The sequence below is a fragment of the Nanorana parkeri genome, unplaced genomic scaffold (genome assembly GCF_000935625.1).
Source record: "Nanorana parkeri isolate BGI_ZX_2015 unplaced genomic scaffold, ASM93562v1 scaffold329, whole genome shotgun sequence".
Lineage (NCBI taxonomy): Eukaryota > Metazoa > Chordata > Amphibia > Anura > Dicroglossidae > Nanorana > Nanorana parkeri.
Genome location: NW_017306597.1, coordinates 573,636 through 591,149, shown reverse-complemented (window position 1 = coordinate 591,149; position 17,514 = coordinate 573,636). Strand labels below are relative to the sequence as shown.

At 41.0% G+C, this 17,514-nt stretch overlaps 1 protein-coding gene across 9 annotated transcripts in view; it reads left to right on the top strand.

Annotated features, from left to right (window-relative positions):
- AGAP1 (ArfGAP with GTPase domain, ankyrin repeat and PH domain 1) overlaps positions 1-17,514 on the top strand; it is a 382,012-nt gene that overhangs the window by 324,693 nt on the left and 39,805 nt on the right. For 6 of the 9 annotated variants that reach the window (XM_018558278.1, XM_018558279.1, XM_018558276.1 and 3 more), the window contains 2 exons: positions 3,768-3,929; positions 12,927-13,001. In XM_018558278.1, the coding sequence (XP_018413780.1) occupies positions 3,768-3,929; positions 12,927-13,001 (237 nt within the window). The remainder of the gene's footprint in view (positions 1-3,767; positions 3,930-12,926; positions 13,002-17,514) is intronic. The other 3 variants (XM_018558280.1, XM_018558275.1, XM_018558274.1) reach the window with 1 other exon arrangement.

Below are 17,514 nucleotides of genomic sequence, written 5' to 3'. Positions count from 1 at the left end.
CCCCCGCCCCCCACACACACACACACATTTTCCTCCTGATGATGCTCATCTCCCCCCTTCCTATCAGTCCTGTTCAACTGCTGGAAGTTGAACAGGCCCTAAGTAGCATATGCTCCATGTCGGTCCATGCCCGAGCTTGCATAGAATTTATTACGTGCCTTTGCGTGGTAGTGCCAGGCATGGCAATAGGCCGTTCATGTGCTGAGCATTGCATATACTGCAAGTGAGTTTTCAGGTTGACAGGTTTACTTCAGGGCTGTCGGATTAGGTTAAATTGTTGGGTTGTTAAGTAAGTGTAACTTCACTGTGCAATTGCAAGTGTAAATGTAAAACTTATATTAAACAAATGTGTGGTAACCTTTTTTGTTTTTTCGTTGGTATGGAAAGATCATGCAGCCAAAAAAATACTGTTTTCTATAGCCATAAAATAACGTATTGAGTAGATGATGCCGGCACAGCGGGTTGTGACATAATGGGTGCTAATATTAGAAGAAATATCTTTATATAGGTGATCCAATTTAAAATAAGTTAGAGGTAAAGCCTTTGTTTGGTCAGATAGAATTTTAGGAAGCACAAAAATGAGTGCTTATTCATTATTGTGGGATTTATTCAAGTCTTTCCTAGCTCAAAAAATAGGCTTGTCCCACAGAACAGGGTGGAGATGCTGAACGTGTAATCCTGATACATCTATTTTAAATTACTTTTACTTTTGTGAAATATATTTTCTGTGTTAATGGCAGTTTTGTGGGTTCTTTTTGTTTTGGCTAAGCTTTTTATGAAGCTTTAATGTATTAGTTGTGGAAGACATTTCTGCTTAGCTGTGCTGCCGTGAGTTAGAATGGTGAATATTGTGCCATGTGATGTACATTAATATATACGCAACATAACAATAGACATACAAGGGTGGTCTCATGTGGAAACACAATCCTATTGGGTGTCTTTCATCATGACCATGTACCTACAGCCTAATGTGCTTCTGAATGTGGAGGTAGGAAGAGGGAACATAGACACCTCCCAGCACCATCTGAAGGGGAGGGGGGGTGTAGAACATGCAAGGGTGGTGCAATGTTCATGTCCTATCTGACTATCGTGTGGTTTGTCTGATATCTGTCGATCATAAAAACGTATATACTGTACATATAGAGGTGAGGTGAGTACAGATAGATACCTCCTGGCACCATGATGTCTCTGGTATGAGAAGAGGGAGAACAATGTAAGTTTTTCATACCTGCCTGATCAATCCTCCCATCTGTCCCATCTCAACAGATGACCAACATTAATCTGCTGCTAATATAGACATGACATAGACCTTATTAGGACAATTGTCCTAATTGGATGAGAATTATCTCATGTTCATAATCAACCTATTGTAGACATGCAATACTATCTGGCTAAGTATGTAAAGATCATATCACATTTATCTCATACCTCTGTCTAGCTTTAGATAAAGGACCTCTTAGAGCTTGGGTACATGTGTGACTCATTACATTATTTAATAAGATATAGTTTTTAAATAGTTTAATCAATTTACTAATATTTCATAATTCTGTGATAGTTACAGAGGTCACCACCTACAGAGTACATTCTGCAGGTTTCTGGTAAATACCTATATTCACCTGTGTTTTCCAGAGCTGAATTAGGGCTTCAGTGACTTGACCTAATCTGCCACTTTAACTGTTTGGAGGTACCCCTAAGAGACCGTAATGAGCACTTACAATGTCAGAAACACGTATGATCTAACTTGTTGGAGAATTTCAATGTAACTTCCAAACTTTCACCTTCTTAATAAGAAGTTGAAGAGAGGATGTTAAGTATGCCTACACCACATCAATCCATTGAAATACACAATTAACCCCAGCAGGTTTTAGTATTGCAAACTATAAGCAGATGTCTGCCTGTTCATCATGAAATCCATTTGGGTGTCTGTGCCCAACCTTGGAAGAGTTTTTCCGGTCTTGGTGTCAACTTAGCACAGAGACATAAAGTGATGGGAAATTCATGCGGAAAAATTGGGAGAATCTTTGCAAAAGAGACACAGAAGTAATGTTTTTAATAGTCATAAAATGAGGAGAAATGTCCCCATTGCTATCAGCTCAGATTTCTAGTATCCAGCACAGCTACATTGAGCAGGTTTCTTAAAGGGCTTTTTAGGAATGACTGCAGTTCATTGTAACTACATTTTGTGCTGTGTTTATATTCTTGCATGCCTTAAAGTGGTTAAGAGCAGAGTTCTGCAGATTTAAATTGCGAGTCACTACATAATTGGGTTATATGCCAGCCCAAAATGGAATACAGCATATGGTATATGTGGCCTGCCAGGACATGTGGTATTCTGTCATCGGAGATAAGTTGCCACTTCTCCAACTTTCCCTGAAACTAAATGATTGTACAATAAGTTATGTGTGTCCTTGAGAGCAGGCCAGTGACGGCAGTGAGGGTTCATTTCCCTGCAGATATTTATGAGGATTTTATTTTATTCTTGCTCATCACAAACACGGAGCTGTCTGAAGCTGCTGCCCACAGGAGAAGGGTATATTTTGGTAGAGGGTGGGACACATTCTTACAGTGGCAATAAAACAGTGCTAAGGGTGTGAAGTGATATCCATTAAAAAAAAACTGAAGTGAAGCAGCACTGAGTAAAGACCACATCTCTGCTTTCTATCCCCTCCTCCCTGTATCTTTTATATTGTCGGCTCCTTCCTATCCCTCTGTTTTGCCTCTCATTGTTTTATGAACACGCTGTTTCATTCTTCTACTGTCTGTTTTGTGTCTATCCTTGTAAAAGAAACAGGCTGATCCCATAGTCTTTTTTATCAGTATTGTGAGCACTAATGGGAATGATGCAATGTTATGCAAGTTAAGTATTTGGCTACAATGTACACCTGCATTTGAAAGAGAACGTTTAGATCTATGCGTCAATGTATATTTTGAAGGAAACGATAAATATCTTAGAGGCATGTTATGTATACTGTATATAGGATAAGATAGATAGATAGATAGATTTTATTTGTCACATACACAATCGTACAAGTATGATATGCAGTGAAATGCTTACACGACTGCAGAGCAGTCGTGACGGCAGCCGACTACACCGGCGCCATCTTTGTAGAGCAGTACGGTGACACGACGCGGATGTAGAGAGCCTGCAGCTTCTCCTAAAGCTCCGGGTGTCGCCTCTGAACGGCAGCGTGATACAAGTGCAGGAGCGCTGTACAATCTTAACCGCCATTAATCCCCAACGGAGAACCTGACTGTGCCAGTTGGTAGACGAGAAGATCGTTATGGGCCTCCGCATAATCCCACATCTTGTCCTCAACGTGGACGACTCCGTCTCCCAGGGCGTCAACATCCCTTCTCAGCAGCAAAAAGCACATCTCTATGCAGGGAGCACCCAAGAGACACAAGCACGTCCCCTAGGGTAGTGTCCAGCAGGGGGCGATCAGCAGTGGGACAATCCTCAATGGTGCTATTCATCTCCTCACACACATGCACAGTAGGGCCAGACCGCTCGTCCCCCTCCCCAGGCCGTATCTGCGCTCCCCCAGAGTCCAGTCTGGGCGTGGATTTTGCCGGGTTGGCGGTCACCTGGCTCCCACCTCCTTTCGGCTCCCGCTCGTTACGGCTGACATCTTCATAAGCTCATTGTTGGGGTTTATATACTCTGTAAGGCATGGTAGAATAACCTTCTCACATGCATTGCTCATGGGTTTTATTTTGTCCTGCGGTAGCACTATTTTGATTATGCTCTTCCTGTGTTTGAATTCCAGATACTGGGCTGGGTGACTCTGTGTGTTCCAGCCCCAGCATCTCTAGTACTACAAGCCCCAAACTGGATCCACCTCCGTCTCCGCATGCCAACCGCAAGAAACACCGCCGGAAGAAAAGTACTAGCAACTTTAAGGCTGATGGACTCTCCAGCACAGCTGAAGGTGAGACCATCCCACCTGTCCTTCCCATCTTAATGCCTGAGACCCATTAATGTCACCTATCCCTCGGGGAAGGAGAGAGGTATTTTAAAGGTAGCTTAGTCACTTTACCAATGCCATGTGTCCTCATACATTATAAAAGCATGTGTTGCAGAGTCTCACTTTTTTTCAGTCGCATTGCCAATAGATATTGGTTATTGATCAATCACTTCAATCGTTCCATTAAGTCTGCCTATTTCTGTGTATGTTGTGATGGTATCTTTATGTTCTAGCAAGAGTTTCATCATGTCCTCACTTGTAGTAGTGATATATGACAGTCATTTATAAATCTGGAGCAGAATTGGAATCCACAGCAAATAGCTTTAATCTTTAAGGGCTCATTCACACCACAATTCTTGGCTGGACTGTATTGTTTAGTACAACAAAAATGTAAAGGAATGGAGAAAAAAGTACATCAGTGGTACTAGCGTACAATGGCAAAATATCTGAAAAGGGATTGCTTTTTATTGCAGTGTGTTTCAGCCAGATTGCTTGTTCCCTTTTACCAGTGTAGCCAACAACCCCACGATTGCAACAGTTTTCGTAAAAGACACCTCCTGTTGTCAATTTAAAAAAAATGCAGATAACCATTATAGGATAACAAATGTAAATGCTGATGGAGCCTCTATAGATGGCTGTATTATGGATGCATTCCCATTGCACTCCTTCCTGGGTAAAACTGGGGGTATGGGGGGCTGCAACGACAATCTGGCAAAACAGTGATCAAAGTACAAGAAAGCACATGAGGTCAGCACACCATGGAAGTGTAAGTTTAACATTTCAGAGTCACACAGGACCGCTTTGTCAGACGTGATGATTACATGCCTGATGACGGCAATCTGCCCGACTTGTGACTTGATGTGGTGTTATCGCTTTATTATATTTCTGGACTTTTAAATTAGTCCATGGGCACTCAAAGGGTTTCTGTGCCTCCCCTGCTCCAGGCTTTATTTGAACCAAGCAACCTTGGAGCTCTCTGAAGCTTTTTGACGTATTCATTGATCCCTATGGCCAACACGCTTATTGTATACATTGGAGGTGCCAAAAAGAAAGTTTGTAGGACACATTCTGCCAATGCTATTTACGTGAACCCATATTCTGATTGACCTTCTGCATCATCTAGATGTGCCAACACACACATTATGATGACCACATTATTGATCAGAGTACAACACTGCATAATGTATCAGTCTTCTTCCATACTTTGGATAAAGTTATATAAAACTGGGGATGCTCCGATACCGATACAAGCATCGGTATCGGCGGCGATACCGAGTATTTACATGAGTAGTTGTACTCGTGCAAATACTCCGATACAAAAAAGGAGTACCTGTGCCGCGTCCGCCATCTTCAAGGACCCGAAACCGCTGCACACAGGACCTCCATAGCGTCTTCAACTAAACATGATGGCCATGGACTCCTCCTCCAATCTGAAGCAGACGGAGAAGACGACACAGCAGGCTAGTACTGCATTACCATATATACCAAAAAGATAAACCAGCTAACAAGAGTCTGGTTTAAAAAGCGTTAACAGAGGATCCGGACAAGTATTCCAATTACAAAAAGAGTTTATTAGATACTAGTAATTATGAGATAAAGGGTAATTTAAATGGTTCGGATCTCCAGGCAGAAACAAAATAGTACTGCAGCACCGCATGGGGGCTAGGCACAAAAATTCTGTTTAACTGCATATAATATTTTTTAAAAAGACATTAAAGGAGAACTATGGGGTTAAGTCTTTTCCCCATAGTTCTCCTTAGGGTAACGGGAGGTCACAAGCTAGCATCCTCCCGTCACCCTAGGCTCAGTATACCGCGAGCTGCAGCTCGCGGTATACTGAGCCGCCGCAGCTGAAGCGGATCCCGACAATTGTGCCGAGATCCGCCCCCCTGCGTGGCTGACAACTGGCACTGCCTATCTAGAGGCAGAGCCAGCTGTACCCGCCCCCTCCCCTGTCCGTTCTGCCAGTCAGCGCTGGCGGATCGGAGGGGGGAATCCAGTCACTCCCCTGTCACTGGTGCTCATCTTTTTTCCCCACTACGGGGATACAAGCCTTAGTTAGCAATGGCATGATAAATATTAATTTCATGTTCTTCATAATATTAAGAAACTGACCTAAAATCATGATTTTGTATTGCTTTAGACAAAAATGTGACCTGTCCCTTTAAGAAAAAGCATCGGTAATTGGTATCGGCGAGTACTTGAAAAAGTATCGGTACTCGTACTCGGTTTTAAAAAAGTGGTATCGGAGCATCCCTATATAAAACCAAAATAATGTATTTATACAGTACATCTAAATGTAATTGTATGACTCCCATATGTGTTTCCTATCCATTTCATTAACGGTTTATAGTCATGTGCATTTGGATTTTAAAATGTTGCGATTTTAATCTAAAATGAAGGCACCGGGGATTTCATGATGACATTTCATACAGCAAGATTTGTTGCCTCTCCTGTCTAGAGCAAATATATAATTGTGAATGTTCTTTTACTTAGGACAAATAGGACAAAGCTACCTATGGCCAGTAGATAACCATCACTAGACCCAGCGAGGATTGCTTTGTATATGTGGTGACTTCTTCAGACACCTGGGGTATCTGCTCAGTGTATAGGCAGGCAATACATACCTCACCACATCTAGCTTGGTGGTTGTATTATGTATAATTACTCTTTAGTAGTTTTCTAACACCCATGGGCAACATTCAGGCTAATACACAGGATTACAGCATTTGGTAATACACCTGGCACTCATACTTAATCTTGCTCCACTATCGTCAGCTTCACCACTCGTGTTGGCAGGCTTGTGCTGCTTGTCCATTCTTCATGTCTCGTGCAAAACGAGGGCTATGACACTTCAGTATGTCTATATTTTTGCGCAAAGAGCTTGCCCACCACATGTCTGTAGTGTGCGGTTGGGTCCCAGATTTTGAGAGACATTTGGGTCGGTTTTAGAAACATGGACTTGGCACCAGTGTGTATGCGGCCTGTTGACCTAGCTTTATAGCAATGTTAACCTTAAATAGACTTAACAAACTGTACTTTTTAACACACAGACTTATATTTCAGTATTCTAGTGGCAGCAACCCTTAAAAGATAACAAATTATGTTTGTTCTTTATGTATTTGTCTTCAACCATTACAGTTCAATACAAAACTGTGTCACTCTTAATAACTACATGACATAGTTAGGGTTGAAAAAAGACACAAACAGAACAGAAGAAAAAAAATCCAACAGAAGAAAAAAATAAAATGGAAATCCTCCATAAACCGATCCCTATGCCCACAGTTACTCCAGAGGAAGGCAAAAAACATATTATTATTATTATTATTATTATACAGGATTTATATAGCGCCAATAGTTTGCACAGCGCTTTACAATATAAGGAAGACATTACAGTCACAATACAATTTAAGACAAGATGGTAAGGAGGGCAAGCATACTCTCTGAAGGGTAACATTTTCTTTCCTCCTTTTTATCTTATATATACACGTCCTAGTATAATTTCTTTCAGGCAGATGCCCTTTATGTAATACACAGCTATAGAATTCCTATATATTCCTACTAAATATTGCTGTTTATTCTTCCTGGCACCCTTCCTGTTTGGGACACAATATCTGTAGAAGCTTTGGTGCATGGTTGATCACAGTTGCTTATTAAACTTGGCAAGCTCTAATTAACCCTTTTGAAATGTGATCCTTGTTAGACCTCTCTTCGTGACCATAGGATGTGCAGGGTCTTATGTCTTTAGCTTTCCGCACCTGGACATCCTGTGTGGTCAATCTGTGCACCTGTATGAGAACGTACATTTTCCCCCTTAATTACAGATGAGCCGAGAGATCACAGCAATAGTAGTGTGATAGTCATTGATTTCTCTGTGCGCATCGAAGGACCAAAGTGAACTCCACCAAAACAGTATTTACATTATACAGAATACTGGGGCTGTAAATCAAGAATGTCAACTTAATTTTTAAAGGGCCAAATTGGGCTCATTTTTAATACAAATGACATAAACAAAATGATTGAACCAGTGACTGCATCTGTGTAAAACAGAAATAATCTTGAAACGGACAGTTTTTCAATTCTTTTTCAAGCAGTTGCACTCCCCTGGTGTATCTGTATCATACACAAAGGGGTCTTACATCTATTGTACACCAACCAGCATGCCTATCTGAATTATACCTAGAGCAGTCTGTGTGTATTATGCACAAGACATTGTGTGCTTTTAGTTTTTAAAGATCAATCAAGATGCATCTATATTATACTCAGAACGTTTTTGTGTCTATTCTGATAAAAAAAGGACAGTGTGAGTATTTTTAAGGTACGCTTTACCACAGGCAAGAATTACCAAGTGTGTTGATTGTGTTAGGTTCCATGTGTCTATGTTCATGTCATGTTGTCTGGCATCATTTAAGATTTATGCAATGTGAGAAGTACTGCACTTCATCACATGAAAAAAAAGATGGCGTGATACACATTCTGATGACCAAAACAGCTACAACAACACAGTGAAAATGCATATATGAAAACAAAAATGTTTAATTATTTTCTGTCACTCTTGTGATCTAGGCACTCTTGCCAGAAAACAAGTTCTTGAACCTCTCTGCAGGCTGCCTTGCAATTGAGCAATACAGCCTCGTCAAGGGCCCACCCCAGCCCTGGATTGGACAGTGAAGGAGCAGGAGCACATTGATGAAGCCATCCCTTTGCCCCTCATATTCATACTGTGATTTACAGCACTGTGCAAAACATTATTAGTTCCAAATGCTTTCCCTTTATTGTCAAGTCAACAGTAGTGTCTGTTGTGCAGGGAATGAAAGGGCCTGATATTAAGACAATAATATGTAAAATATAAAGGTTTGATACATGGATTTTGTTTACATCTGCGTGAAGTTCAGCTTTGCACCTGCCACTGCCTCATCAAAATCCTATTTACCACTTTTCAGTTCCAGACTTTTTCCTTCTCACATACACATCTTCCCTGTTTTGCTCCCTTAATCCCATATTCCATTACCCCTCTCTGTTTCCCCTTTGTAGTGTTACTTCCAATTTTAATCACATATTCCATTACCCCTCTCTGTTTCCCCTTTGTAGTGTTACTTTGCATCTTAATCACATATTCCATTACCCCTCTCTGTTTTCCCCTTGTAGTGTTACTTCACATCTTAATCATATATTCCATTACCCCTCTCTGTTTTCCCCTTGTAGTGTTACTTCCCATCTTAATCCCATATCCCATTACCTCTCTCTATTTCCCCCTTGTAGTGTTACTTCCCATCTTCATCCCTTATTCCATTGCCTCTCTCTGTTTCCCCCTTGTAGTGTTACTTCCAATCTTAATCCCATATTCCATTACCTTGTAGTGTTACTTCCCATTCTTAGGACTCCGTCACAGTTTATTACTCTAGTACTGTGTGGACCATAAAGCTGGTGCTCACACGTGTGAGCCCTTTACCTCCGTTTATGTTTTCTTCCATTAGACTTACCTTCAGTTTACTTCTCACTTTAGCCAGGTGTCCCACCATGTCCCAGATTCACTTCTGCACTCCACTCCTGTCTAGCGTTATCTCTGTGTTTCCTTTTTTTTCATTCTGTTTTTGAAGTTTGTCATCATCGATGAACAATTTTGACACTGAAGGAAGAGTATAAAGGTCAGTCAGTGAATTTTGTGTACAGCAAGGCATGAGGATGGAGGGGAATGCTGCAAATTCATTCCAATGTTCACAAACCAATTTCTTCCCTTTTATCTGTCACCCCAATCTCCATTACTTGACACTAATGCTTCTCCATCTTTTCCTGAAGTAGCTTTAGCTTCTTTCACTCCCATGTTCTCATTGTGTTCCTTTCTCTGTCATCGCTGTTAGTTTTTTTCGTTGCTGAGAACAATGCTAGCTCCGGTGATCGATCGAAAGTAACGGAGCCAGGACAGGACAGCAAGGAGCGGCTGCTCTCATAGTCAGGTACGCGATCCGTGACCGCGTGCCATGACTGAAATTTTGAGCCCTGCTCTAACCTCATATTAAAGTGTATCTAAACCTAAGAACAAAAATTAAATACAGTGTAGCTTACCATTTCTTAGATGTGGTGGCTGCATTTGTTTTTTTTCTCAGGCTTCTTTCCTTTGATTTCACCTAGTGGGCCTTACAGTAACAAAGTTTGATCGGAAGCCGATTAATCGATTATTGAAAAAGTTGACAACTTTTTCAATAATCGATTATAATCGATTATGTCGATTAGTTGTTGCAGCCCTAGTATATGGTATATTTAAAAGACAAACAAAACAAATAAGGGAAGTTCATTGTTAGGATTTACATACTTTAAAACATCCTTGTAATCCTAATACTAACCTTACCTGCAACCATATTGTTAATGTAAATGTTACCTTTTGTTTGCATGCTTGCCCCTCCTAGCCTGGTCATACACTGTTAGAATTTTGGTTGACATTTTAAGTGGGTGGCCCTGTCAACTCGACAAAAGTCGTTTACTTAGTCTACTCTTGTTGAAGGAGCTAGGCCAAAAATTGTTGGTCAATCAGCTGTAAACTCTGTTTAGGTATTCTGATAGCGGCATGAAGTGGCTTTCAGAGTACAATAACTTGGCAGGGGAGCTTCAATCGTCCACACTGTTTAGCATGAATAGATGAATTTTTAGATTTCTTTTTTTCAGCCCCCAGCCAGTGCTTAAAAAATCAATGCATTCCTCCAACCATGTTAACAGCGTAGATGCAGGAATCTCAACTGCCAACTACTGTATCTAGCAGCCACAGTACCCACGGCTACCTGTATGGTGACAGCATTCTGTTTGGACAATACTTCCACCCAGATCAGTAAATATTCAATTTGATTTTCTTCGAGCTGGGTGGTGCTTGCGGGGCTCATATATTTTGGCCAATTCAGCAGGAATCGGCTAAAGCTCGGGCAGCCAAAGCTTTATTTTTTAAATGCCAAAGCTACTGTGCTGGATATTCTTTTTTTGCCTGACTCCAGTTGTTCCTCTACTACAGGTTAACATTTAGAATGGAATTTGATTGTTTCTAGCTATATAAACTTATTCCCTTTACTCTACCATTTATGATTGAACTTGTTTTGCCATTTGGTGATTCTGCTTGTTTTTATTTCAGTTCTTTGAGTTCCTTTTCTTTATATTCCTTTTGTACTCATCTCATATCAGGTTCTCTTGTGTTACTTTCCCTTTATTCTTGTTCCCTGATTTGACAGTATGCTTCCTCCCACTCTAAAAAAAAAGCAACGTTAATGTAATATGTATTTAGGATATTTGTATTTCCACAATCCTGCATTTCTTTATATTGTCCACTCTTCAAGTCATCTGCATCACATAAAGAGCATTGTTTCTCTATTATAAGTATAGAATTGATGTGATGATTATATACAAGATGTGTTCATTTATGATTCAAGGTGGGACAAGGAATGTGTGTCATCAATATCTACAGACTGTATTGTACATAAAGCAGCTTATCTGTCATTATTGTAAACATTGTTTGCATATCTTAGGGATCTACAAATGATCAAGAGTAGACTTCATGTAGCTTGGTTATATAGAGCGTATTTATATATGTTAGCTTTTTGTCCTCTAGTGTACACAATTCTGCAGTTGTAGCATAGCCATACACCGGGTTATATTGGTGTACAGTGTGCGTGATCTTAGTGTAGTTGTGTGAATTTTCTGTGTGTTTGGTCTCATTTACACAGACAAGATGCTCTATAATCTACACTCTTGAAAATGTCCAGGTGGAATGGACAGCTGTCATGGTTGGCACACCTCTGATGACCTTTATGGTATATGTGGACAGTGGCAAACACAATATACAGCTGCCGCCGATTTATGTTTGCTGATGTGCGAGCTTGCCCTTCCTCGCTCTGTGTAAAGCAGGAGCCTCCATTCACCTTAGTAGTAAGCAGAGGTTTGCCTCGAGCCGTGACTGCCGCCAAACTACCAAAGAGTTAGAGCGTATCTAAACCTAAAAACAAAAATATTCTATTGCTGCTTACCAGTCCTTATATGTGGTAGATGTAGTCGTTTTTACTTTTCAGGCAAGTTTCAGCAAATACATTTACCTGTTACCAGAAATGCAGTGTCCTTGTAATTTCCTATGAGATTCTATGAAATCACAAAGAACCTGTTCCATCAATACACCATGTTAAAGCAGATCAACAAAGCCACACATGTTTGTTTCCAGCCTGTGTAACAACCATGGCTCCTTCCATACATACAGTGGCAAAATGAGTGTAGACATGACGGGATAAAGAGTAAAAGCTTGCAAAAAGAAAACAAATGCAACCGCCACATCTGAGGACTGGTGAGCTGCCATATGTTCATTAGTTTTTTTAGATATGCTTTAAGATTGCACAGCTTTACACTGGTGTAAATTGTAATACACCTTGCAGTACATGTGTAAGTTACCACAACCAGTATACCGGTCTGTTTAACATTCTTCACAATGGTTGCCCTGCAGCCTTAATACCTGTATACGCTCCTGGGCCTCAAATCTACCTGCGCTGCACATACAGCACTGTTTGCTTGCATTTTGCCTGGAAATTGGTTGCTCTTGCCTGCTTTCCACCTATATAATTGTTTAGCACTCCACCTAGTGATGTGCACATGGCTGCCTCACACCTGGACTTGTCAGCATACTTCTCCTGCCTTGCATCTGGAGCAGTGGGCATGCCTAGCTGCTTGCCACAGGGACCAGTGCTATACATTGCATCTCCAAGGACTAACACAGAGATCTTCCAGTTAATACCAGAGTGAGACACAATTGGATGTAATGGTGAGATTTTACCACTAACACTTGTATGTGAAAATCACTGGTAACGCAGTTGCGTGTAAAGGACCTCCTTCCTACCCCTTAGGCCGTCTGTCTTTCTCTCCCTTTCTTCTTTCTTTTTTTTCCCCATTTATTTTCTTTTTCTCCGTTTCTCCTTCCCTTTTGCTCTCTGGATGCAGCTAAACGCAAAGCATGGAAACTAAACCGTGTTGGTAGCCTGCGAAATGTTTACAGCGGCAACGCCAACACAGAAGGTAACACGTGCCCTCACTGAGCCCCCTCTCCTTGCTTTCTTCGCATGTGCTCCCTCTACTTTATTTGCATGCGTTTCCCACTGATTGCACTGCTTCTTCCTATGTCTGTGTTTTATGTCCTTGTTCTTCTGCTGCTCTCATTTCCAGGAAAATATTTGTTCTTTCATACATTATCGATGAATGTGGCTTTTCGAAATAGAACGCTTATACCTATTCGAGACTTGACTAATGGCTAGAATTTGTTGTCATTTTCTATGTGCTTTTAAAAGCTAAGTTCATCCAATAATCAATCTTGCAGTTTCGGGCTGTGCAAGGAGTCGGAAGCACTCTCAGGAGTGTGTAACTGTCCAGGATGCTGGCAGTGAAATACAACTGCTCCCATCTCTCACATCAGGTTCTTCTATCACACTTTGTTGACTGAAATTTACACCCTTGCTGAATTCTCCATGCTTTCCTGTGGAGAGTAAACAGTTTTGCCCAACCACCCATTCAAATCCTGGACAGTTCTAGGCCCCTTGCCAGCAGTCCACTCAAAACAGAACTTGCAAGAATATCTGTCTGTTGGTCATAGCTAACAATTAAATGCTCCCTCTCCCATTTTTAGTGCAGGATACAAAAAGCAAGGGAGAGCCTTTTTTCTGTAGGTCATTACCCTACTTAGGGCCCAGAGTGTGAGTAATTGAACAACTTGTGCCATAGCATTGAACATGCTGTGCATTTTGTTGCCCTTAAATGTGCATTCTTTTTTCATGCATTCATGCAGATGTTTCCATTCTTTCAACCCAGAGAATGCAGGAAAAATGCATGTCTTAATGTAGCTTTTAAATGTTGATGTCATTGTTATATAAAGTAGTATTAAACTCTCAAATATAGTTTTTAATAATTAATTCAGATCACACAAATATATATATGGCCCAGCAAAGTATTTCTTAAAAATTTTGCCCAAACACTTGGTCATCACGATTCAGTTAGCTCCAACTCTCTTTGCTTAGCTTCCCTGAATGTCCTGTCCAGTACAAGATCAAAATAGGAGGAAAGAGTAGATGTGTTGCTTGCCCTGATGTGCCTGTGTGTTTGTGGAGACACGCTCAGCTTACTAGCACACCCAAGGGTGGCTCAATAGATCCCAGCAAGGGAAAGAAGCCACCCTAAAACAAGGGCCAGTGCTCAAAGGACTAGCTTATTCTACAGAAAACTAAAACCTTTGAACATCAAAGAGCAGCATCCATTGTAAGTAGGGATGCACAGATACCGGTATTTTGGTACCGAGTACGAGTACCGATAAATTTTGTTCGGTACTCGCCGATACCAATTACTGAGTAACAGAAGTCCCATTCAGGAAGCCAGGTGTCGTGTAATGACTCGCCATCTGGCTTCCTGATAAGCCGGGCAGCGTGTAAAGAGTCGCCACCCGGCTTCCCGATTAACAAAAAAGTCCCCTCTTACCTTAGTATGTGCAGCCTGTCATCCCTCGGGGCCTCTCCAGCGAGAACGCGGCCTTCGTCCGGTACCCAGCCGGAGCCTTCTAGCCGGCCAATCAGGGAGCCGGGTGCCGTGTAATGACGCGACGCCCTGCTTTCTGATTGGCCGGGAGGCCGGTTCCATGCTCTCTTGTCATGCGATGACGAGGGAGCATGAAGCCAGCTTCCCGGCCAATCAGAAAGCAGGGCGTCACGTCATTAGACGGCGCCCGGCTTCCTGATTGGACGGCTCGGGCTGGGTACCGGACGAAGGCTGCAATTTTGCTGGAGAGGCCCCGGGGGGATGACAGGCTACACATACCAAGGTAAGGTTACCTCACGAGTCCAGCTTCTGGTCAATTGCGAAACCGGGCAGCATGTAATGACGCGCTGCCCAGCTTCCTGATACCTAAAGTACTCGTTCTAGGCATCGGAGCATTTGGGCGAGTACGAGTACTTGCCCAAATACTTGGAATCGGCACCGATATCGATACTAGTATCGGTATCGGTGCATCCCTAATTGTAAGTGATTTAACCAGCATTTGATATGGCTGAAAAACCTTTTCCCGTTAATATCACTTTAAAGCCGAACTCCAGGCAAAATAGTGAAAGTTTGGCTGTGATAGACATCTTGTGGCTTACCTTTAACCCGATGTGCTTTTAGGAATTGTGTCTCCTGTGACCATCATCAGATCCCTCGCTGACTTTCCCCAGCCATGAGCGTCCTCCTAATTTGATGGGAAGTTCATACATATCAGACAGTCTAGTCCTGCCAGTGACAGAAAGGAGAGAACTTCCCTGTCACCACCCACAGTGTGGCACACAGGGCTTTATGTAATGTCTGGGACAAAATACAGCATCTCCTCCTGTGACTTTCATCCACTCATGGTAATGTCACAGGTAAGAAAAACACTTGTGTGGTTATATATTTTACATGTAAAAGCATTAGGGTTGTAGACTGCTTGGGGGGAGCAGAGACTGTGGTTATTTGAATGCAATCCTGGAGTTAAACTTTAAAGAACCTTATAGCTGTAAGATAAGTATTCTGGATTTGTAAAAGCCTCCCAATGCTTGATTCCTGATGCACGGTGCAAAGTCAACAACCAGCATTTTCAAAAGATGGCTAGAAATTGCATCTCTCCAATGGTGATAGACACCACAATCTATCTATCCCTTCCCACTTCTATCCAAAACCAGAAAAAAAGTTTTGGCTGGAGTTATTTTTTAGGCAGAAAGTTTAGCCAACAAATGTAAGGAGCAAATACGATTATAAAATAAGGGACAATGTGTGAGGTAAGGTTTTTTTAAAAGCATAACCTACACTGTTGAGATCATAAGCTCAGTTCACAAAGCTAACACCCCGGATTATGGATCGTTATTTCCACAAATGTGACCGTTCTTTTCAGCTGAGTCCAATCAGATTCCAAAATTGCAGTCAAATGGCTAAAATAAAGCTTTGTATCCTTGTGTTAAAGCTTTGTCATTTAAGCCTTATATATGTCAACCAGCTCGTATTCATATCCATTTTGGTTCAGTGATGTACAGGTCTGTAAAAGATGTACTCTTCTGTCAAATATAATGCATAGCTGATAATTAGCTATTCTCCACATGACCGAACCTGCTGGTAAATGACCTGTAGGTGGACTGATATTGATTGGGCCCTGAACATTTTTTTTTGTATCTGTCACTGTATTTGGTGAATGCACAAAAGCATATTCTTATCTTCAAAAAGGGGTATTAGACTTCATCATTGGATGTCCAATTATATGGCGGAATGTGTTAAACATTCAGCTTAAAGCGCATCTAAACCCAAGAAGAAAAAACATGTAATATATATTACAGCTTATCGGTCCTCAGATGTGGTAAATGCATTCATTTTCTTTTTTCTCTGTTTTGTTTCTTCTTTATTTTTAATTAGTGACCCTGCACACTTCATGTCCTAGGGTGGCAATGCTCACTTCACTGTATCTATGGAGGAACAGATTTGACATCCTAAGAAAGGACTACAGAGCACCCCCTACTTTTCTTCCTACCATAGTGGGGGTTGTTCTATTGTTCACATATGTGAACTGGACAGGGATGATCAGACTAATCAAAATAACACTCTAGAGCGCACCGGGCAACACTGGATTTCTGGCAGGACCATTTGGTTGTTTTTTGGGGGGGGGGGCATTTTTGCACTTATCAGACAGATATTATAAACATCTTCAATGGAATAAGTAGTATAACAAAATGGAGCCAAAAGGAGGAGACTTTCATTGTTCGAATTTGAGCAACCCATACCAACCACCTAGATTCCATCTTAGTGGTTAATTAACAGTGTGAGCTCTGTTTGGTTGCTATTGGTTAATGAACTTAATTGTTTCTCTTTCTTGAATCAGGCCACATGTCATCTAGCATGAGGACACTTTTAGACATCTGCACCCTGGAAAAATTCCAGAGGTTTATAGGATAACATGTCAAGTGTCATTATGTGCATATCACTGACACACTGCAGCCTGATACTTGCATTGTATTGCATTGAACAGTCTCACATATAAGTGTCATGATCTCCTCACAAGTAAAGATATGTAATAAAATGGTTTGATCTTGCAGAAGATATTTCCTTTTCTGCACCTGACTTCTTGACAATGTACCCTTTTGAATTCACTCCACATGAAACCTTTTGGAGCCTTAAATATCAGATAACAATATTAAAAAGGGACAATAGTTTGTTGTGATATAGATGACAAGGTTACATAAAATGTCAAACATCTTAACGCTTGTCATTGTAGCAGAGGTTTTATGTAGACACATGTGACTGTTTAAAGATATCGAGTCTTTTTTATTATAGAGAAAGACAGAAAAACAAACATATGTATACATACACAGTAGATAAAGTAACCAATTCAAATGGGTATAGATGTATTTATATGTATAGACAGCTATTTGTATTGATCTGTGTAGAGAGAGTCGTGAATGTAGATATATGAAGATATATGAAATTTTATAGATACAGACATACATATATAGGCATGTCTTTATATATATATATATATCTATATATATATATA